The sequence below is a fragment of the Physeter macrocephalus genome, chromosome 4 (genome assembly GCF_002837175.3).
Source record: "Physeter macrocephalus isolate SW-GA chromosome 4, ASM283717v5, whole genome shotgun sequence".
NCBI classification, from domain to species: Eukaryota; Metazoa; Chordata; class Mammalia; order Artiodactyla; family Physeteridae; genus Physeter; species Physeter macrocephalus.
Window position 1 is genome coordinate 35940210 of NC_041217.1, and position 23464 is coordinate 35963673.

At 46.9% G+C, this 23464-nt stretch overlaps 1 protein-coding gene across 3 annotated transcripts; it reads right to left on the reverse strand.

The window, feature by feature from the left end:
- Positions 1-13: 13 nt before the first annotated feature.
- Positions 14-19264, reverse strand: TRAF3IP3 (TRAF3 interacting protein 3). Of its 3 annotated transcripts, none has more exons than XM_028488496.2 (14): positions 18735-19264; positions 16864-17011; positions 16668-16731; positions 16365-16389; positions 16091-16120; positions 15902-15997; positions 9432-9503; positions 6961-7101; positions 6720-6857; positions 4799-4934; positions 4212-4274; positions 2649-2708; positions 1423-1559; positions 14-660 (listed from the first exon to the last, which is right to left on the reverse strand). In XM_028488496.2, exons 1-14 carry the CDS (start codon positions 19077-19079, stop codon positions 511-513), a joined length of 1605 nt encoding a protein of 534 aa, XP_028344297.1. In that variant the 5' UTR covers positions 19080-19264; the 3' UTR covers positions 14-510. The 3 variants fall into 3 exon arrangements, with proteins under 3 accessions (XP_028344297.1, XP_028344296.1, XP_028344298.1); XM_028488495.2 differs by having other exon boundaries at positions 6955-7101; XM_028488497.2 differs by lacking the exon at positions 14-660 and having other exon boundaries at positions 1424-2708; positions 6955-7101.
- Between the last annotated feature and the right edge of the window lie 4200 nt (positions 19265-23464).

Below are 23464 nucleotides of genomic sequence, written 5' to 3' on the forward strand. Positions count from 1 at the left end.
GGTTGGTCAGAGAAGATGCAGGTAAAGATAACCTTCCTTCTTCCCGTTGTAGCCCAGTGGAAAACCTTGGGTTGGTGGAGGAGGAAAAGCTTTTTATATCTCTGTCTCTCTCCCTTTGCCACCTCCCTCGGGATAAAACCACTTTCCAGTGGTCACTGGCCCAGCGAACCACAGCCAGCAGGGGCCAGGTACTTAAATACTGATATGAATAATCAAAAGTGGAAAATAACTCAGCAAAATTGTATTCTGTTTATATTCCTTTTCTTGCCACTATGCTCATAATAGACTAAAAGAACACCATTTCATACTTCAGCTAGTAGTAAGTTTTTCCCTTCAGGCTCAGGCGTTCCATGAAAATTAGGCTTAGAGGCATGAGCCAGTGTTTCTTTACATGGTTGCTGTACTCTCAGTACAGTGTAAACCAAGCTGAACGGGGCCGGCTGGCAGATGTTGGCAGGGGCTGAACAATTTTATGGGCAAGATTTGGCTAAAGGAGGAATCGTCCCACGATCACCTAGGGCTGTATGGGAGGATAGACCCTCTTACTCTGGGAGGCAGCTGCTGGCTCTGGTTCAGCTCTTCTCGACGATGCTGCAGCTTACGCAGGCAGGAGAGATACTCATCACTGAGGTTGTCTACTTCTGAATGCAGTTCTCTGCACTGTGCGGGGTGGGGTCGGGGGGGAGAACACCACCAAGGTCATCAAGACAGTTCTGTCAGGGACAGAGCCCAGGTAGGGTAGAGGGCCCTGTGTAAGTTACCCTGTCATTCATTTGGAATTTCTACCTCCATCCTCCCTTCCCAGCTTTTCTTAGAGCTTTCAGTTTGCCTTCTGACTGTCTCACCTAGTTTGTTTATAATGTGTTCATTTAAATGATTGATTATAATGCATATTATTATATATTATACATGTGTGACAGTTGTATGTGCCAGTGCTTTGTAAATGGAGACACATAAAAATGAAGTTCCTATACACAACCTGGAAGCACACACAACCTGGAAGTGATCTTAGTGCAAGTCTCTTTGCTGGGAACTAGTTGCATGTGAACACTTCTGTAGCTACGTATTTCTGTGAGTATGCAGATAGGAAGAGTTTTGTTATTTAAAAGACACTATTAAGTTTTAAGATACTCAATGTAGGACAGAGTTTGAGGAGTTAATGGGTTTGTTAAATGTGTTTGAGTTTAGGTTGACTTTCTGAAAAGTAACTCTTTAGTAAAACCTTGAATTAGGGTTGGTATAAATAAGAGAAAAGATTAACAAGTTAACCCGAAAGCAAAGATGTTTTATTCAGGCCTAAATGAATACCTGCAGGCATCCAATCACAACTTAAGCTCTGAAATGCCTGTTGTCTGGCTGCCTCCCAGCAGTTTCCCTATCACTGTAGGATGAGCCCCTTACTATCTGAGGTCACCATCTCACCTCCTTTTCCTTGGCCGGGAGCTGCAAAGTTTTCTTTTGGAGCTGGTCTCTGAAATCCCAGTCTTTCTCCTTCCCTGGACCCTCAGGCTCCACTTCGTTATGGGAGGGCTTTGGACTCCACCCAGGCAAAGCCTGATCTAAAAAATCAGCCAGATTCGCAGTGATGGTGAGGCCCATACGAGGAATGTCCCCTACACACTGAGAGAACCCCTAGGCGGGAGGGAATAAGGAAGGGCCTGTCCCTGGCCTGACTGTGTGGATTGCAATTCTCTGACTTTTAAAGAACATGCATTGGGACCCTGCCCAGACTGGACAGACAGCGGGAATTTGGGCCCCTTTAGGGCAAGGTTGGCATTTTACTTTTCTCTGTATCTCTAGTCCTGTCTAAAGCCAGATACTTTTAGAAAATACTTATTAATTTAGTTTCTTTGGTTGCATGTCACATCTTTTAGTCTGGGAGGTTTGCTGGATGCTTCAGTATAACTCCATTTTCCTTCTGTCCTTGTTTCAAAATGATGAGATGAGAATGGCAGTCATATAACTCATCTTCATGTAGTTAAAGGTGGTTTTTCAGCCACCTGGCAGTCTGCGTCTTGGTGAAGAGAGCCCTGGACTGGGAGTCAGAAATTCTGGATTGTTGTCATAGCTGTGTCCTTAATTTGTGTGACCATAGACCTTCATTTACCTTCATTTTCTTATCCATCCTATGTGGGCATAATAATTCCTTCTTTATATTTTACCCAGTGATTGTGATGACAGAACAGAGGGCCATGTGCAGTGGATAAATGAGGAGCTTTTGCCCCTCCAGATGTATGATGAATTCTTCTCAGGAAGCTAAGGCAGCAGACTTGAGGGCTGAGAGTGAGGTGACGGTTGCATGTGACGTGGTTTCTACTTGGGGAGCTGGATGTGGTTTGGAAAGTTAAGGGTAAAAAGTAACATAAAATCCTGAGTTCAAAATCAATTTATTGAAATATTCAATACAGACATATGTTTTCAGAGGGAGTCGAAATCCTTTTCACAGTTTATATACCTCTCAGGATAGGAGGCTAACTAAAGTATTCTCAGAGCCAGTGATGAGTCCTTAAAATGCTCCTCTAGCTCCCTGACCTAATAGACTCCCAGAACTGGGTGGGACTCCAAGAGGTCATGTAGTCCATCCCTCTGTCTCTAGGCGGACAAGGAAAGAGCAATATTTTAGTATTTGTGGAAATAAATTTGCTGACCTTTCTTTGTTAAGAGTTTCTCCTGTTCTTGAAGCTGTAAGGATTGATTCTGAAGCAGACCTGTTGGAAAACACAAGGAACTTTTCTGTGCTAGCTTATTTACTGCGAAGAGTATCTTTTCAGAACTTTGCTTAGAACCTTAATGATTGTGTTCCCATCTGTAGTTGGTTGAATTGTGTCTCCTCCCCCTGCCCCCCACAAATTCATATGTCAAAGCCCTAACTCCCAGTACTTCAGAGTGTGACCCTATTTGGAGATAGGTTCTTTGCAGAGGTAATCAAGTTAAAATAGGACATTAGAATGGGCCCTAACCTAATATGACTGATGTCCTTATAAGAAGGGGAAATTTGGACACAGACGTGGATGGATGGAAGACGTGTGAAGAGATGGATAAGACAGCCATCTCCAAAACAAGGAAAGCGGTCTAGAACAGATCCTTCCCCCAGATCCCTCAGAAGGAACCAACCCTGCCTGACACATTGATTTTGGACTTCCAGCCTCTAGCACTATGAGAATGTAAATGTCTGTTCTTTAAGTCACCCAGTTTGTGGTGCTGTGTTATGAACACACCGTCCTTATGTCTTTTCCTACCATGTACATTTAAGTCTCTGCTTAAATGTTACCCTAGAAGAAAGACTTCCCCAGATGACCCTGTGTAAAATAGCAACTATTTTCTCTTTAACCTGCTTTATTTTTTTCTCTGTAGCCGTTATTAATACCTGACACATATTTGTCCATAGAAACTCCGTAGTCCACTGTAGTGTTTCCTTAGAATGTAAGCTTTGTTAGGGAAGAAACCGTGCGAGCTCTGTTCATTACTGTATCCCCAGTGTGTATCTAGGGTGCCTGGCACTTGGTAGGGGCTCAATAAATATGTATTGAATAAATAAAGGCATGATTTTGAAGTGACTTGCCCATTCAGCTCCTGCTGTGTAGGAGCCCGGCTTCTGCTGGGTTCTTTTTCCCTTACCCCTGTGGCTGCCTTGCTGTTTTCATATTCATTGCTGTTTGCATGAAACTTCTCTGTCAGGGTGTCAGAGGTTAAGGTGTTGGGCAACCAGCAGAGCTATTAATTGAATCAGGTTCTCCAGCTTTTCAGAAATTGCCTGCTTTTCTTCTGAGCCGTCCCTTTTCCTCTTTGGCCTCAACATGTAATTTTGAAGTGGACTGAGGCATATGTAGTGTGAGCTTATTTTCTGAACCATTCCTAGTGACAGAGGTCTACGTGACATATGTACATAATAAATTAGAATATATAAAATAAGAACTACCTCAGAAAACTCAACACGTTTTGAAATCTGTAGTTCTGGGGGAAATGCAGGTGGTTGTCAGAGAACATGGCGGAGAAAAGTAGAAACAAAAAAACCCAGAGGCTAATGTGGAACTTGTGAAGAGCTGTAAATGACCTCACTGCACAAGAAGAGGGTCTGAAAATGCAGAGGGAGAGGATATGCCAAGGACCGGGCTCCCCATCCCTCCTTTGGGTGCCTTTTGTGGGGCAGGAGCCCCAAGAACACCAAAAAGCCACCTGTGCTACTTTCAGAATCTGGAAAAGGGACTTACTCTGCAACTGCTGTACTTTGGTCACCAGGGCAAGTTTCTCCTCCTCTGACCTCTTTAGTTGATCTGAAAATGAAATAATGCAAACCAAAACAGAAGAACCTAAGACTTAATGAGCTCACCCCTGAGGCTGGAAATTAGTAATGGATGCTGTCTTGCCCATGGCCTCTGACAAGTGTCAAGTGGAAGTCGCTCTTTTTTCCCAGTTCGGAAGAGGTGAACCAGAACCCGACTACCTGGGATTTCATCTGCATCAACAGTGGGCTGAATTAAGGGTTATATGTGCACATCATTTGGTCCTCCCTCAGCTGACAGAGGCTGTGACTGGAAAACCTTCACGACGCCTTGTGTTTCAGCTGACCTTTCCCTTTAAATTAGGAATGTGGCCTTGACACGTGACTGCTGTGTTCTGGCTTAGAGGGATGGGCTGGATCCTTTCAGTCTTGGATGATTAAAACAGCCTTGACTTTTTCTCAAAGTCAAATGAAATCGCCAAGTCAACCAAACAAACAAGTAAAAGACTGAAGCCTTTCCCCCCAGCTTCCTTTCTCTGGGCTCCTGCAGCCAGAGGCCTCCAAGGAGAAGGGTACCTTGTAGGTGCTGGGTATCCGAGCTGCACAGATCTTTGTCCCCCTGCAGGCGTTCAATCTTAGCCTGCAGCCCCTGGCACTCATTCTCCAGAAGCCGTAGGGCCTGGTTCATCTGTAAGTCTCTACTGTCTGCTCCCTGGAAGGAGGAGGAGGGGTGGACACAAGCAGGTCAGTGCTAGGGTGGAGGTGGGGGGCAGATCCCAAGGAAGAGGAAAACTGTAGAAAATTGTGGAATTTTAGAGCTGAAAGGAGTCTTAGGGAAATGGAAAAATAGGAAAAGTCTTAAAATTCTTCACTTTGCTCTATTCCTTACGCTTACAGCAAACAGCGTGTTAGATTTTTGATGTTCACAAGGGATACATTTGGGTAAATGCCCAAATTAAGGAATACGGAATCATCACTTTTCTAGATGTCTTCACTTTGTCTTCACTTCTCATTCTCACGCTCTCCGGGGTGGCGGAGGGCGGGGGTGGGGGGGGAGGCGAGTAGGATCATTTTTCACAACGAATTAAGGTTAAAAAGAAAAGGGCCTTCAGGAGAGTTGCCTTGTAGGTGATTCCAGGAAGAGAACAGTGGGTGAGACGTGGCTGCGGTGCAGCGCCCAGCGAGGTTCCCTCCTGTGATAAGACGACTCACTTGCTGTTTCTTATCAAATGGGCTTTTTTTAAAAAAAAAAAAGAATTTTAATGTCCTTTGAGAAATTCTTTGCCCTTTAAAATAAAAAATTAAAGAACAATATAAGAATAATTTGTACATAAGAATATAAAAAGTGAGAAGCAAAAAAAAGCGAGAAGCAAATTCTAAGGTTTTTGTTTTTTAATAGATTTGAAAGGAAACCTAAAGATAAATCTTAAATGTTTTTAACCCCCATTCCTCTGTCTGATCTGTTCTTCCTTTTTCTACATTTGGAACATTAATTCTTCATTAGCAAGTATGATGTCAATGAGTACAAACTGCTCGAGGTAATAAGGGAATTACAAATGTCTTTTTAATGACTTTGAACTAGAGTTGCGCTCTTCTTCATTGCTAATAATAGGATATTGTATATAAAACTCAAACACATTGATATCTGGACCACCATCCCCCCAACAAATTCTTTACAATCACTCAGAATGTTCCCCCCTCTCCCTGCTCACCTTAGAGCCACATATTAAGGTTTAGGTTGTTAAAAAATATAACAAATCAAACAAAAACAGCTTTCACACTTAATTGATCTTATTTCTAGAACTGGCACACACTAGGATTCTCAGATCCCAGCTTCAGTAAAAGTATAAAGAGACACTTTTGAGGTGGGTCCTTGAAATTCCAAACTAAGTAAGTAAAATCTGCGAAAAACAATAGCTAATATTTATTGAGAGCTTATATGTGCGGGGCATTGTGCTAAGTGCTTTGCATGGATTTCCTCACCTAATCCTCACAACAATCCTATGATAGAGGTACCATTATTATCCTCATTTTACCGATGTGGAAACTGAGGCTTAGGAGGTTACTTCTCCAAGGTAAACACAGATCGGAAATGATGGCACCCTTGAGAATGCCAAGGGTCTACTGTGATGGCTTAAAAAACACATTGGCAAGATGTGTTAGTTGATACTCAAACTGTAAGTAAACTGGTGACGTTTATTCTGCCCCAGTAGTGGGCATTTCTGAACTGGATGCCCTGCTGGGACGGAGTGCAGAGAGTGGGTTGGGGTATGACAGTAGGCTGATGACTTTTCCAGCCCAGCCCTTCGCATTTGGATGATGTCATTTCAATGAACACGTAGGTCATTTGCATGAGCAGTGCAGACATCCTTGCTAAACTCAAAATTAGCTTTGGGGCCCCCTGCCCAGCAGCAGCTTCTCTCATCACCGCTGTCAACACCTCCCTCCCCTAAACCCTGCCTTCCCTCCCCACCTCCCTACCCCCAGGGCCTGGTACCTGCAGTTTGGACTGAAGCACGTGGAGGTGGCTCTCCAGCTCCCTGTGCTGGGTCCCCAGGGTCCTCCAGTCCTCCTTCAGAGCCTCGTACTGGCTCTTCCACTCTTCACACTTCTGCTCGGCCAGAGCCAGGGACCGCTGAGGGAGATCAGAGGGGAGGGTGGTGCCTTGGGGGTTCCAGGGAGTGGTGCAGCTGGCTCCCTTGCCACCCAGCCCCAAGGACTGTGGAGCATACCCACACCTGTGTGCTCTGCAGTTGCTGCTCTGCACTCATTTTCTCCTCCAGCACTTTCTGCAGTGACTCCTTGGCCTTCTGTTCATAGCTGTTTTTCTGCTCTTCCATCTCTAATAGCACCTTATTCATTCCCCAAGGAGTGTATTTCTGTAAACGTGAGGCAGTTCAACAAATACGCATTGAGCTACTGTGTGCTAAAGCCTGAGCAGGGATACAGAAAGGAAAAGAAATTGGTCCTTGCCCACAGGGCAGAGATGTCAGTAATCTGGTGGACCTTCTTCCAGGCTGGAGGCAGGCAGGGAGAGTCCCTCAGGTGATGTGAGAGGTGAGTGGGGATAATAAACTGCCCTGGGCATGCTGGGCATTCTCCCCTAGGCCTTCCACAGGCACTTGAAATCCAACATTTCCAAAGGGAAATCATCTTTCTAAACCTGCTCCTATCTCAGTGACCAGCATCACCACCCACCCAGTCTCCCAAACCCTAAACCAGGGAATCATCCTTGATTTCTCTCTCACCTTCTCCAAGGAATCAGTTCATCATCAAGCTTTGTCAAGTCAACGTCTTTAACAGCTCGTACCTGTATCCCGTATCCCTACTGCCACCTCCTTAGTTCAGACCCTAGTAATACTATTATATGGATTATATAGAGACTATATGTTATCTTCATGCCTTGCCTCCCTTCAAACCCTTTTCAGTCCTGCAGCTAGAGGGTTCTTTCTGAAACTTAAATCTGATCACGTCACAACCTGCTTAAATCTCTCAGTGGTTCTCAGTGTTCTAAGGATCAGGTCCAAACTCCTTGGCATGGTTCCTACTTACAAGCCCAGACTTTCATCTCATGCTGCCTCCACGCAAGCTGAACTGCTTGTAGGTCCCCTAAGCACTGTGCTTTTCAGCCTCTGCCTTTGCCCATAAAGCTTCTTCTACTTAGAGTATCGTGACCCACACTTTTCACCTGGTTAACTTCTACCCATGTTCAAGATTCAGCCCTAGAATCATAAATTCTGATAAACTTGGCCAACCATACCTACCCCCCGACTCTTTATGGATTAGGTAGTTTTACTGGTGTTCACATAATCTAATCTAATATCTAATAATAATATCTAATATCTAATAATCTAATCTAATACCTAATATCTAAAACATAATCTAATCTATTGACTCATCTGTCTCCTTTAAGGGATTGTAAACTCCTTTGAGGCAGGGAGCAATTTTTTAAAAATAAAATTATTTTTATAGGCGTGGGGATCTGAACAATATTCAGTAAAGTCAAGTTTTAAAAATTAATACATTTGTATTTTTAGAATTTCTCCTGGCTTCAAGATCAAAAAGAAAAAGACACAAGAGCAGCTTTTCAAATTCACTGGGGGTCTTGCCCTTCCAGTGCTTTTCATTTTTATGCCCTGTGATTTTGGGGAAAGCAGGAGCCTTTTACTATCGATTCTGGGTTACCCAACTGGGTAAGAGATAGTCTAGATGATGCAGATTTAGAGTTCAATATCAAATCATTTCCATTTAGCTTTGGAATCATCTGAAAATTTGGATTTAAATGTTGAGTGGGTCTTATGTTCTTGGAATTGTCATTAGAAACCAGATACAGGAGTTACTGGTTGAGATCATACATGGTTATGTCCAGGTTATTGGACTTAACCATGCTGGTCACTGGCCAGCTTTATCCCCCATTGAAAACGAGTAGACTGGCATTCTGGATTATATGTCAGTCTCTTATGAGCTTGGTTGGCATTACTGAAAAAATAAAAGTTGTGGATCTGCAAACCCATAGACTATATAGACTATGTTCCCCTGCAAAATTCTAACTACATGGCCACCTTATCTTCCTAACATCAAGTGGGAGCAGTCTGGCTGGTCCATCTCGTTCTCTTGACTTATCTCCCTGCCTGTCAGAAATCTATCACTTCTCGAGTGTGAAAACTGACTTTTTTCTATCTTATATAATCCAAGATCAGGCCAAGCAAGAGATTACCCGAGCTGGATAACAATGCCACAGAGAGCCAGGAGTCACACTCTTTTACTTTCTCCCAGGGATTGCTGCTAGACAAAGGTTGCCCATGGGATGAAAATCATTTTGCGAGACTTCATTGTAATATCCAACTCATCTGTTCAAATATTAGGGCCTGTGAAGTTCTATCCAGGTGAGCTGAATCTTTACCAAGGGCCTCTCCCTACGTTTCCAGGTATTCTCAAGTTTCCCCTGGAGCTGGCAAAGTGCTTAGTGCTGGGCTTCCTTTCCTAGGGTGCAAAGTGAAGGACACCAGGAGAAAGGGAGAGGGGGATGGAGATAGTGTTTTGGTGAATTGGAGACCGAAGTGAAAATGGTAAAGGCCAGAACTGGGTGAGTAGGGATGGGTGCATTAATCTCTAGCAGGTGATGTTTCTAGAGAGTAAGCTTGAGGTTCAAGCATTCTCTCCCTTAATTCTAGATTCCTGGGCTAGAAGTGTCCTCCAGAATGCTTACCTGGGTACAGGTGTACAGCTGGTTTTCCAAAGATCTCAGTTTGCCCTTCAATTTGTCTTCATTAAGCTGGCCCTGGAGCAAATGGGATGAGTTAGCCAGAATACAGCTTGGGCCAGAATATAGCATGCAAAGAGTTTTGTTCCGTATTCCCAGCCTACTGCCTAGAATAAACAGTGTTTGTGGAATTGAGCTCTTTCAGGAGGTAGAGAGGGGGAGAGATGACGGATGTTTGGAAAGAAAAGGATCTTTTCCTCTCTGTCTGTAATAGGAGAAGGAAGAATCAGAGTGGACCCCAAAGTCTTCTGTGTACCTTGAGGTTTTGTATCGAATGGCTCAGGGTATCATAGCAGGGGCCCATTTGAAGGAAAGCTTCTAAGCTCTCCTTTTCTTCTTTCAGTACCTCTCTCCCCTGTCTGTCCAGGCCCTTCTGTACTCCGCACCTCCTCTCAGTCTAGTACATGGCCCTTTACCTCTAAAGGCCAATAGGACTAAAGGGGTCTCCCCTCCCAGGGGGAACATACATCCCTCCCTTAGCCCCTGTTATGGGCTGAATTATGTCCCCCTAACCTCCCCCCAACGTTCATACGTTGACCTCCTAATCTCCAGTACTTCAGAAGGTGACTGTATTTGGAGATAAGTTCTTTAAAGAGATAATTGAGGTCCTTAGGGTGGGCCCTAATCCAATATGACTGGTGTCCTCATAAGAAGAGGAGATTTGCACATCAGGATATGCAGAGGGAAGACCATATGAGGACACAGGGAGGAGAAAGCCATCTGCAAGCCAAAGAGAGAGGCCTCAGAAGAAACCAACCCTGTCGACACCTTGTTCTCACACTTCTAGCCTCCAGAACTGTGAGAAAATACATTTCTGTTGGTGAAGACACCCAGTCTGCGGTACTTTATTATAGCAGCCCTAGCAAACGAATACGTACACACACACACACACACACACACACACACACACACACACGACTCTAGATGAGAAATTCTTTAAGAAAGCAGGAAAGGGAGGAGGGATATTAAGGCAGGGTGTGTAAGTGTGTGTGGTAGTGGCGGTGGTGGTGAGAGGACCTCCCAGAAAGCCACATGCTATTTATTCACGAGCTGGGTCTGTCTAGTGGCATTTTGGACATTCCAAGAGGGATGTAAATCTCAAGGGCGGGGCTGGCGAAAGGCAGGCAGGAAGGCCCGTTATCCATTTCTCAGTTTTTCAGTATTTCTGCTGAGCAGCCGACAGCTTCCTTGCTGCCTTATTCTTTCCTCCACCTGTAGACATCTTTCTTTTTCCTGGGTAGGGGTTTTGTTCCTCCATTCTTGAGTCTGATTTAAGGTTGTGTGTGTGAGGGGGTGAGGGTGGGGAGGTGCCATGGATGAGAGCCAGTTTCCCAGAGAAAAGGCCATGGATCTCTTTAGCAGTAACCGGTTCTCATATCCTTTTGCTGGCTTTTCCAACCAGGCCCCGTGGGAGGCTTGTGAGGTCTAGAAATTACATTTCTCCTCAGGCCTGAGACACCACTGGTCCCTCTCTGTCGGGCGGCTTTGACATTTCCAACCCTTACAACGTTTCTGGTCTGTAACGGCCAGAGGGCAGAGGAGCCTCTGTTTTGAGGTCTGTCCCCCTCACTGAGTTTCAGGGCACCTGGGAGAGGCAGGAAGTGGTATCTCACAGCTCCTGTTTTGATCTTGTTTGGCTGATTCTTCTAACCCTGGGAGCCAGGGGGCGCCTCCACCCTTTTTCCTTCCTGTATTCCTCAGCGGGGCCTTGCAAAAGCAAAAGGCTTTGCCAAAAATAATTTTTCAAAGTGCCTCCTGCTATTAATGTTTTTCATAATGTGTGGTGTGAGAGCCGAGAGTCAGGATTTGGCATCTACAATAACCACAGGGCTTTGGGACAGATAGAACAGATGGACAAAGACTTCCACTGTTCTGGGCTCCGGAGTAACTGGGAAAAGTTACTCCCCTGCATGGCCTGTTCATTATTAATGCACAGGTCCTGAAATCAACTCCCTCCACCTGTACCGCAGCTCCGGGTTCAGAGAGTCTGACTCTGTATTTTCCTTTGCCTAAACTCTTACTTTGCAGGATGCAATCAAACCCACTAAGTTTGACAGTTTATCCTGTGGTAGTTTCAGAAGAAAACAGACAAGCCCAAGGCAATATTCTTACAATTCCCCCGGTCTCCTACCCTTTCCGGGTAGCTCCCTTCTCCTTCCTTAGTATGGTTTTTATCCAGTATTTTTGCCTCTTCCAACTGTTTTTGTGTTTTAGCCACACCCCAGATTACTTTTCCATTCACGTTGTAATAGAAGACAATTCAGGCTAGCCCCTTCAGTGGAGACGAAGGGCCACCCAAGTCTGGGGCTTGAAAACATCTCTGATCCACAGCTCTGCCTGCCCAGACTCCCCAAGGCAGGCAGGAAAGTTGCAGCCAAGTTGTTGCAAATGGGGCATGTGGTTTCCTGGTCTGAGCCCCAGCTCTCCCCACATGAAGCCCAGTGGTACAGTATGGGGAAAGAAGCACTTTTTACAGGCCAGTGTGGACCTCTTTCGGCAGTTGCATCCCAGGAGCGCAGGGTTCAGAAGGCGTGGTACCCCCGCTTGTAAAAGGGAGCAAGGTGGAGGCCGTGCACGCCTGGTGCCGGTCTGAGGGCTTCAGCTCCCGCTTCTGCTTTGCCTTTCTCCTGCCTCTGATCTGCTCTCCAGAAACACCACCGCCTCACCGCAGAAGCACCAGCCCACTTCTCATCTCTCTGCTCTACTAGAGGCTGCTTAGGGCCTGCAGCCAATCCCCCAGTGCGCTGTCATCTTAAGATCTCATTTCCACTTTGCAGAACTTAAAACCCACGTGGGCCCTGCTCTGGCTTTGTATTGCCCCATACTGAGGGCTTGCTCTCTCTACGGCCCGAACTGTTTCTGCTCTCAAGCTTGGACCCAGCTCAGGAGTCTCTGCTGTGCCCCAGGGCCTGTGACATCCAAAAGGCCCAAAGTCAGCTTGAAGGTGGAGGCCACAGAGGGAGCTGATCGCTGGTGTTCTAATGGAATTTGTGGTGAGCTTCTCTGCATGTGAAGTTGGAGATTCAAATTATGGAGGCCAAATGGAAAACAAATAAAGGCCTGAACTTGGCTGAATATCGGAGTTCTTGTTCTGGCCACATTCTTCCGCTTACTTTTCCCAAATACTGCCGTCTGGGACTGTCCTTTCATTGAAGTTGAGCTTTCCAAGGGAGGGGTAGGGGGTTGAGTTGTCTTGTTTTGGGGGAAGCAAGAGCTGTTAACTGAAAAATCTGAGACTATTTTTCTTAAAAACAGGAAGCTGAGGGGTTGGTGGGGAGGAAGAAGACAAAAAGGGCGAATATTAGGGGGGGGTGGAGGGAAGGGAGGGAGAAAACCACAGATGGAGGAACTCCTGCACCCCGCAGGAACATGGTGCGAAACCGCCCTCAGAGTCTACCTTGGAAATGTCTCTTAATAAATCCTCTCCATTCCCACCACGCTGGCTGTAATTAAAGTTCTGATTGTGTCTTACCTGCGGTATTGCAAGAGCTTTCACCACCCCTACACCCACTCGGAGCCAGGGTCCTCACTGTTGTCAGAGAACCTTTTATAAGGTTTATAAAACACAGATCTGATCAATCGCTTTCAACTCAGTTCTACAGCTCTCTTTTTCATTTCATTTCATTTCATTATTTATTTCTTGGCCACGCCGCACGGCACGTGGGATCTTACTTCCCCGACTAGGGATCGAACCCGCACCCCCGGCATTGGAAGCGTGGAGTCTTAACCACTGGACCGCCAAGGAAGTCCCACCACAGCTATCTTAGTACACGTGTTGCCAAGCGAGTGCAACTCCACGGCTACTGGACAAGCTCCTTCTCAGGACGGGCCGGACACTGCTAAGCGTAGGGCTTTAAACCTGAGGAAGATGTGGTCCCACTACTCCCCTGCTTATTGCCTGCAGCAGTGTTACTCAAACTGGGGTGGCAGGCATTCTCATGATATATATATACTTTTCCTTTAAAAGGGAATCTATAACTATTTAAGGTTGAGATACCCTATTCAACAGAAAAAGTTTAAGCGCCATAATTCTAGAGACCTATCTGAGGCCCTTTCGGTCTTATCTTTGGAGCTACTCTGACACAGTCCCTTCATTTCCATCACACTCTGCTATACCCTATGCTTTGTTACACCTAGGCCTGTAATCATTCTGATTCCTTTACTGTAAGCACCCTTTTCCTTTTTCCTTCTTCCTTCCCTTCATCATTCCTGCTTCTGTACTGGTAAACTCCTATTCAATCCTTCCAGACCCCACTAAAGTGGTCCCTTTCCTTTGGAGTCTACCCTATCCCACCTCAGGCAGAAGAATTGCTCCCTTCTCTTTTCTCTGTGTCACTTTGTAGAAAGTGCTGTTACAGCTTTAGCACACTGCAGTAGAGTTATTTATGACCTGTCTCTCTCTTCCTGGCTGCTATTGGAACTCTTAAAGACAAAGGACCCTACCTCTGTCCCTGTAGCACCCAAGCCAGCACATAGTTGGAACTTATCAGATGTCTGTTGCATAAACGAGTGAGACAATCTCAGTTTAGTTCAGCACCGGAAACCACCTGGCATGCACAGCTGTCTATCTCAGGCTCCTACTCAGCTATGAAAACAACTTCCTTAACCAGCAGGAGCCCTGAACATGAACACCTAAATCCGGGTACAGTGACCGACATGAAGACGGAGTGCTGAGCCTAGGATTCTCTTTGACATCACTGCAAACTTCTTAGTTTTGTCCCACGTCCTCCCATCCCATCTGTCTGTCTAAGCACAGCCATCTACGTGGTAAGGTCAGATGTTCACGGAGGCTGGGAGGTTGTGTGTTCTTTCTGTGCACCCGGGGCTTTCTGCTCCAGTGGCATCAAACTGCTTATGCTCCCTGAACATTAAAGTCTAGGGGTTTCGATGTGGGGTCCAAGGACCCCTGGGAATCCAGGATCTGCAAGGTCTTCCCTTTTCCAACTACATATCTGTGTGAGGCTGGATTTTCCTCATATGCTTCAACCAAAACAATGTATTAACAACAGACTGAATGCAGACGCAAATATGAGAATCTAGCTGTCTTCCGTTCAGACATTAAAAAGATTTGCCAGCTTGGTGCTTTGCGACCACCTAGAGGGGTGGGATAAGGAGGGAGGGAGGCGGATGCAAGAGGGAGGGGATATAGGGATATACGTATGCATATAGCTGATTCACTTTGTGAATATACAGCAGAAATATACAGCTGTGTATTATACAGCAATATAGAGCAGAAAATAACACAACACTGTAATTATACTCCAATAAAGATGTTAAAAAAAAAAACAAAACCAAAGAAAAATTTGAAAAAGCATAAAACAATGCCACCCCTCTCACTATTTTTTTTAAAAATATACTTATTTTTCACAAAAATATATAATTTAGGTTCACATGTAATCTATTTACTATTGTTATTTTAAAATTAATACATATTTTAAGATTCCTGTTTTCATTTCAAAGTGGTAAATATAAAAAGTTCTTTGGATTTTAATAATTTTTTTTAAAGAGTATAAAGGGGTCCTGAGATTAAAAAGCTGGAGACCCATTGCATTAGCCTATATCATGCCTCTAGTTCTTTGCCTGTGCTGTATCCCCTGCCCAGAATATAGTTCCTGTTTCCACATTTGCCTGGAAAATACTAATATAACTATAAATATTTCCCTGGTTCTCCCCTTCTGTGGAGTCATTCATTCCTCCTTGTATTCTACTATATCCTGAAAACATTTATTTCTCACATCTCTGCATTGTTTAGGCATCTATCTCCCTGAAAAAACCACAAGCTCTCTAAAAGCAGGAACCCTGTCTAATTAATCTCATTTCCAGTGCTCAGTGTAGAGAACATGACTTATGAATATTTGTTGAATGAATGGACTAAAATCAGGAGGTCTGAATTTTAGTTCCAGTTCTGCCTCTAACTAGCAGTGTGACTGTGGACTAGTCACCTGACCTCCCTGACGCTCAGTTTCCTCATTGGCAAAATGAGAAAATTAGCTAACCTCCAAGGTCCCTTCCCGCTTTGACATTCACATCTGGGCTGACTAGTAGGTGCAGGATGACTTGGAATTAATATTGGTGTGAATCCCATATGAAAATAGTTGCATTTATCACAGTCAGTAATATTAACTGAATTGGAACCGTCCTTTCTTTCTTCCAACAAATTAAAAAATGGAAACTCTTGCCTCTTTTGGTTCTGGGTCTTCCCTGGGTGTGTCCTCAGCAGACCACCCTGGATTGAGCCAAGCTCTCCCATATATTTACTGTGACATGTTTGACCTCTAGGGCTTGGCACCATCCCCCACCTTTGGCCTCTTCAGTAGCGAAAAAGCCCCTTCTCTTGCTGGGATGGGATGGAAAGAAGAATGAGATAGGCACACATAGGAGTCCATGAGCTTTGTTCAAGCAAAGATTTCCCTTACCTTCCAAGAGCTGTCAGAGGCCCGAATCAGGGCAGACAGTAGGTCTTGGAGAATCACCATTTTCTGTTTTAGAACCAGCTCCCTCTGTAGGGCCTCCTGGGGGGCAAAATGCAAGAGGGTAAGATTAAGTTGGAAGAGAAATGGGCAGATGGATGGAGGAGCTGAGGCGAGAATTCACATGTTACTTACTTTGAGGTACTCAGAAAGTTGGATGATTTCCTAGAGAGAAAGAAATAGGGTATTTAAGAATATGGTAGGTTCCCTGAAATCCTAGAACATGGAACCCGAGCCAGGATTGGCTTGGGCTGAGTAAATTTTCTTCCAGGCCCCCATGTCTATGCTCATCCAGGAAGAGGGTGCCCCTCCATCCCAGCTGAGTTTACCGTGGAATTCCAGAACGTCAGAGCTTGGAGGAGCTTAGATGCCACCCGATTCAACACCTTCACCGTGAGGATTTTCTTACCTTATCTAGAACTGCAACTCCATAACTGGAAGAGAAGAAAAAACCAAAACCAAAAACCAAAAATGTCAGTGGATCAAAGAAATAAGAGTGTCAGGAGGCAGTGTATTGATTCCTTCTCTGATCCCTTCTGAAGAGCCAATGGGGAAGGGTGGGGGGAAGGCCTTCCTTTTCCTTAATTAAGGTGGACGTGGAATTTCCTTGTGCTCCTCTCCACATTCTGGGGGAGGGTTCAGGTAAAAGCTTAGAAGAGAGGGGTGGATGGGCTGTGGAGGAGTTGAGGTCAGGAACATGAAAGGCACTCACTTGGTTTGCTGACTGGCATCGTTCTTAATTGTTGGCTGTGTTTCTTCTGCCTTTGTCTGAGTGCCTGAGGGATAGGGATAAGGTGATTCAGAACCCATGGGAGAGGCAGTGAGGGAAGTGGGGAGGGATAGGGACTCTCCACTGCCAGCGAGTGGAAATGCCTCGGCCCAGTGAGTGAGGAAGGCCCTGCTCTTACCACGGTGGTGTTTGGGTGGCTTCTTGATGGGAGAGTCCTGTGGTGGAAGGCCCCCAGCCTGGGAGGGGAGGTGGTCAGCCGGACCCCTCCAGGCGCCTGAGGGAGGATGGTGTTGGGTTGCAAAGACCTCGGAGCTGGTCCCTGACACCTGGAAAGCAAGTGGGGGATGCTGAGAGCCTAGATAGAGCCTCTTAGAACAGGATTCTCCAGCTGACTGCAGAAAGATGAGCCAGTGATCAAGTATTGGGTCCAGAAAACCAAAAGAACCCATTCAAGCCTTCAAAGCTACAAGGTTATCCCTGCTGCTGTCCTTCCTTGTCCTGGCTGGTGGGATCGGTCCTCCTCAGTTCAGGCACATGGGGAGCTGGGCTTGTCTCCAATTACTCTCTCTAGAGTCCCTGATGCCAGACACTTCCACAGCCCGCATGGTGCTGTGGAAAGAGAACCAGTCCGAGGTGGGAGTGAGGGGATCTGGGGCCAGGTCCTGCCTTTTCTTGGTCTCAGTCTCCCGGCTGTATAATGAGGAGCTTGGAGTAGGTGGTGTCCAAGGTGCCTTCCTATTCTAGAAGTGGTTTCCTTCCTCTTAGTAACAGCTGGACTATTGTTGAGGTTTTGTGTGAAGAGAAGGTAAATTAGGCAGCTGTAGGGAGGAATGTAGCAGTAGTTGTCACAATTTTGCCTGCTATTTTTATATTTTCTTCTTACAAACTAAAAAATTTTATGCTTGTAACGTAACGCTAAAAGGCTAAGAAATGCCTGTGGCAGCTAATCATGCAGACTAACTCAATCTCAAGAAACCTTAAATAACTGATAGGCTCAGGAAGAGTTCTTTAGGTAACTGTGTTTTCTGTTCCTTTTCTCCTTAAAATTATTTTTTCAACGAAAGCACATAACCTTCTTGCTTTAGAAGGTACTCAGTTGGTTTTATTTTATAGCTGGGCTCGAGGATCATTTTTCTGAACAGCACCTCCTGTTGTGGATAGCATGCACTGGTTAAGCAGGCCCGACAGAGCACCTACTCTGAGGACAGTACAATACCAGTTACTTCCAGGGAATCTGGAGGACCCATCCCTGCTGTCTACATGCTCAAAACGTGGATAGGAAGACACAGATGGTTTGCTGGCTGAGCTCATGTCAACATACCCTGGCTTTTGCTAGCACTGCTCCTTCCCAAGGCAGACTAATGGGCCCTCTAAGAGTTACACAATCTTAGAGGATTTATAAGCTCATAAAAACCACAGAGAGCAGAGGTGTCCTGGAGAAGCTAGGGAAGCTAGGGCTTCCTGGACCAGATGCGGCCTTAGGCGAACGATATTGGAATTGGGATGGCCCAAGAGAAAGAGAGAAGGTGGGTGATGCAGCAGCCTTACAGAAGAATAGAGATGAGAACTGTGTGTGTGTGTGTGTGTGTGTGTGTGTGTGTGTGTGCGTGCGTGTGTGTGAGAGAGAGAGAGAGAGAGAGAGAGAGAGAGAGAGAGATTCGAGGGAGACATTAAGAAGATTGGTCTGTGTCCCTGGCCTACAGTAAGCATTCATTGAATGTTTGTTGAATGACGGATGAATGAATGCTGTAGAAGATATGTCTAGATAGACTGAATTTGAACTGATACTAGGAATTAGCTATGGAATTGTTTTTAAATTATTCTTTTCTCTCCTAAAAGGCAAGTGCAAAACAAAAAAATAGCTAAACAAAAAAAACCCCCAAAACACAACAACAAAAATATCTGTTGAGTAAGTGGCTAAGGGAGACTTTATGACTGAGGAAGGAAGGACTTCATTTAAATCACTTCTTAGTGACCTTGAGCCCACCCACCTGCCTTGGTCCTGTACCCCATCCCCTCCAGAGCAGTGTGTCCCTCGACATGGCCCACCTGCTGTCTGGGGGAGGAAATCCTGTTGGCCCAAGACAAGGGCTCCTTGAGGTCAGTCGCCTGGCCTGGCCTCCTGGAGGGACTTGGCTCCCTGGCCTGCAGGCTCTGTGCCTTGCCTTTCTCCTCCAGCTTCAGGTTCCTCCGTCTGAAAAACTGCTGTTGTCGTGCTCTCTGGAGCTGTTCCCTCTGCTGGGTCCTCAGCGCCTTCCCCGCCTGGCGGCAAGTGGTCACATTGGGGCGGCAGCGGCGGCTCTCACGGGTCTCCTGCCGGCGCTCGCACTTGGCCTCGTAGCTCTCAGCCCACCGGGCCAAGCCAGAGGCAGGCCTAGGGTCTGGGCTGATCATGATGACCTCCCGAGCACCTGTTGTGCTTGGCTTCCAGTTCCTGGAATAGCTGCCCGGATCTGCCAAGTGCCAAGAGGGAGGCGAAGAGGAGGGGTCAGGAGATGGGCCGAAAAATGGCCATCTCCCTGGACGAGGGGGCAGAAATAGCACAGTGTCCCATATGTGTGGGTTGACAACTGAAGAGGGGATAATGTCATACGGGGACTCAGGACTTCTGGATTCAGCCTTTAGACTAATTTCTGCTCTTCCCTGGCCTGCGTCTCCTCTTCTGCAAAGTGGCGAGATTCCTCTGGCTGCCACTTCTTCCCTGACCAAACGTATCACCCTGCCTCTAAGTTAGGGGAACGTGAGAAATAATTGATAAAAATCACTAAAAGCTTCTAGCCTTCTGGAGGGCAGATGGGGCTGTGTTCCTTTTCCAGGGACTTCTAAAGAACCAGTTAAATTGGCTCCCTGATCCCCAATCTAAAAGGAAAGCCAGAATCTTTACTGCTCTCTTGGCCCAGTTGTTACCAACATAGGTGAGTAACTTTTCTCAAGTCCTGGAGGGATAGCTAAACCCCTCGAGGTGCTACCAGTCCTATGACCAGCACTCACTGTCCTCTGCTTAGCCTTTAGCAGCGATCTTGCCAGCCTGGTCCGGGGCATGGTTCGGGAGGGACACCCCACGCTATTGACTACAGTCATGGAGTCCTGACCTTGGTCCCTTGGCACTCCACTCCTGGCCCAGGACTGGGCTCTGACTCTGAGGTACAGGACAACCCAGATCCGTACTGGCTGAGTACTTGCCACTTGCCCATCACTGGCCAAAACTCATTTCAGAGCTTTCAGCTCAGTATCTCTTCAAGTGGCAGGTTCCATTTTTTTAGAATCACCTCCCTGTTAGGGCTAAGTATGGTGCCAAGTCTGCTTTCCTTAGCCCAGACACAGATTGTGCCATCGAAACCAGCAACCATGTGGATTATACCTAAATAAGGCTATTGCCAAGAAAAAGGAAAGCAAAGCAAACTAACAAAAACAGTAACCAAAAATCCCCAGGGAACCAGGCTTGGAGTAGAGGCCACACTTGCTGCCCCTCTACATGGCCTTACCTGCTACTCACATAACCCCACCCTCACCCCTTCTGCCTTCTCTGTGCCCTTCTCTCTCTTTCCTACTCTCCCTCACCTACCTTCTGCAAATGTGTTCATTCTCCTAGAACCCTCTGGTAGCTTGGCTGAGTTGGGGCTGGACATGGCTAAGCTGCATTCTGAGCACTGGAAATTCTGGTCCCTGGGGTCAGCCCAGAGACTGGTGAAGGGAGGGGGACTTCCCCTTAAAGCTGCCGCCTCTCTCTGTCCCACAGCCTCACTACCCACCGCCCTGGGAATCTAGCTCCCGGGGAGGTCAGTGAAGGGATTTCTCAGCTTCACCAACCAGGAGGCATTTGCTGGCTCTGGCCCCTCGGGTTTATTTATAGTCAAACAGACTCAACAGGTAGCAGCCTCTCCGCCCTTTCATTGGAGTTCCCTGCTCCTCCTGGATCAGTCTGGAATTCTCTGCAGGATTGTTGCTCTCTCTTTCTCTCTCTCTGGTCATACGACTCCTTCCGGGGGGTCATGGGTGGGGCCGTATCACACCCTGAGAGGGGGCATTACATAGTCAGACCCTGTTCGCTCTCCAATGCCTGACTCTCCAGGCTTGGAGGGGCACCTTCTGGTCTTGGGCAGTGCTGACCCCAAGCAGAACCGTTAGTTTGTCAATGCGTGTCCGCTCGTCTCATCCCTGGGTGCCTCTCCCCTTTCTTTAGGCTTTTCTCCTCACTCCTACTCTGTAGGGTCCCCTCACTTCTCACCTGCCACTTTCTTCGTTTAAAAACTTAGGAAAGGATCTGAGAGGCCCATTCATATGAAATTATGAAGGACCGGGTGTGCAGGTAAACTCCACTTTCAGAATCTATACTTGTGGTGTCCTAAGCCATAGGCCCTAGTTATTCTGCCGTAAATGGGGGAGGCGGGGTGCCCCGACCCTGGACTCAGACTGTGTGGACTCCTGTCCCGGCCCTGTCATCTACTACCCACGTGCATTTGAACAAGCTATTAACTGTCTCTATGTCTCTGTCTCCTCATTTATAAAGTGGGAACCTACCTCCTAAGGTTATGAGGATTAAAGAGAAAATGCACGTCAAGCATCTGGGACATAGCACGCAATAAATGTTAGCTTTTTATAATAATATGATTATTATCACTCCTGTCCTACTGATCTTGGATATTGAAGACTCAGTGCTATGAGACAAATGTCCCGAGCTAACCTAGCACTCCAGGACCGAGAATGCCTCATCCTCCAATTCCCCCTCCCCCTTTCTCTTTGAAGGGCCACTGTCTACCCCACGCAGGCGATGCTGGTCCCTGGTTGAAATCATATTTACTGTTGTTCTGTTCATCTGACTTCTGGGTGTGGGCTACAGGGAGAAAGGACTACTCTGTGGTCTGGGTACAACTGCCATCTCAGTTAGGCCTGGCAGAAAGGCAAAGACGAGAGGACTGCCTGCTTCCCACCTTTAAAATGTGGGGCGCTAGGTCCCCTCCCTGTTTGGTTCCAGGTAATCCCTCAGGCTTCGTAGACGAGGCAGATCCCTTGATTGTGGAGAATCCTCCTGACTCCTGCTGCGAAGAAGAGAGGGCTGTTGGGGAGAGATAAGTGTGTGGGCTCTGTCTACGCTAGTTCACTGAAACACATGGCTGCTCTGCTCTGTTTCCTGGGGTGGGGGGGCGGACGTTAGCCCTTGCTACCCAAGCTGGGAGTTGCAGTGGGAAAGTCTCCTCAGAGATGTGAGTGTTCTCAGGCCCCCAGGCTCTCACACTGGGTAGGATTTGGTGTGGCACACCTGGGTAGAATCATACCCAACTTTCCGGGAGGTCTTGGCTATTCTGATTTGCTTAAACACAAGAAGCCATGTGGACGGCTGACTGACAGAGGTGGGCTGTAGAAGGAAAAGGAACGGGTCCCCATGTGCTTCAAAGAAAGGTCACTGGGCCACTGCCCAGGCAGCCCTTGGTGGCATGACAGGGCCCAGCTGGAGCTCTGGGAAGGGGTGGTATTGGCTGCGGGGAGACTGTCCTCACTGCCACAGGGGGAGATCAGGGCACTGCCCTCACCTGACAGTGCTTTGTTGCTGCCTTTCCCGGTCTTTGCTCCTAATTCCCTGCTGTGTGTGTGATAAATGGCCTCCTGCATGAATGAACGGTCTGGCCTTCCTAGCCGAGAGCTCTCAGAGTGAGCTAGGAGAGAAGGGCCTGCACCCAAGCTGCTGGGAAGGCAGCTTGGTGCTATGGAGTCCCTGCTGTGAAGGGAGCTGTAAAATGTACCTCCCATCACTGGGGAGCCTGAACCCTTAGTCATCTGACTCACTGCTAATCTAATCTTATGGATGGAGCAGAGAGTGATGGAAGCTGTGCCTCTGGAGACCAACGCGGGACACTTTCCTGTTTACCCAACCCCCAACACTCAAACTACAACATCCACTCCAGTGTCTCCCCCTTCAGACCAGGGAAGCTGGCAGACAGAGCCTCTTCTGCCCCACCCCAGAGTCGGAGGTCCCCAACCTGGACACAAAAGCCTCCTCCTCAGTTACCTTGGGTCCCAGGATCCAACCCAAGCAGCTCAGGAAAGCAGCCCAGCTCCTGGGCAGATCTCGGCTCTGGACTCTGATGGGGCAAGCTCTCAATCCATGGCTCTGGGCCCCCTTAGCATTTCCCTTCTTGGTACTGTCTTTCTTTTTGCACAGCAGCCTTGCTGAAACAGGAAACCACAATTCTTGCTCACCCCAGTTCCTCTCTCTTGCTCTCTGGTGCGATCTGAGGGGCGCCTGAACCCTTGAGGCCTTCAGGGCTGGGCTCAGGAGCTCCTCCCACCACCGGGCAGCCCAGCCTCCCTTTCTCTTGCTCTTCCATTGGTCTGAGCTCTCGGTCAGTTTCAAGTCAAAAATCCCTTTCTAGTTTAGACAAGGATGGGTCTCTGGGTCAGATTCAAACCTTGCAGTTTCTATGAAGGGGGAAAAAAAGGCCTTTTTGACCTAGAAAAGAGGTTCCAGTGTAGGTTTTCATGTGTATCAGGTAGTTCTCTGTGTAAGGATTTTCTCTTTTCTTACTTTACTTCTTCCCAATCCTGGTGTTGTAAAGACTTTCTGCTCTTCTAAAGTACTTGTATTTTTTTTTCAGAATTCTGGAATGAGGTCAGCTCTGAATTTCCTCCTTTCTGAAGCAATGGGATGGGGGACAGGGGGTAGGGGAAGGTGAAAAGATGGTGGTTGGGTGGCTGGGAAATCAGGGAGCAATAGCAGGCCAGAATCTTATGAAAATATTTCCTAGTCCACTGAGCTAGGAAATTTGGGGAAAAACTAAAAG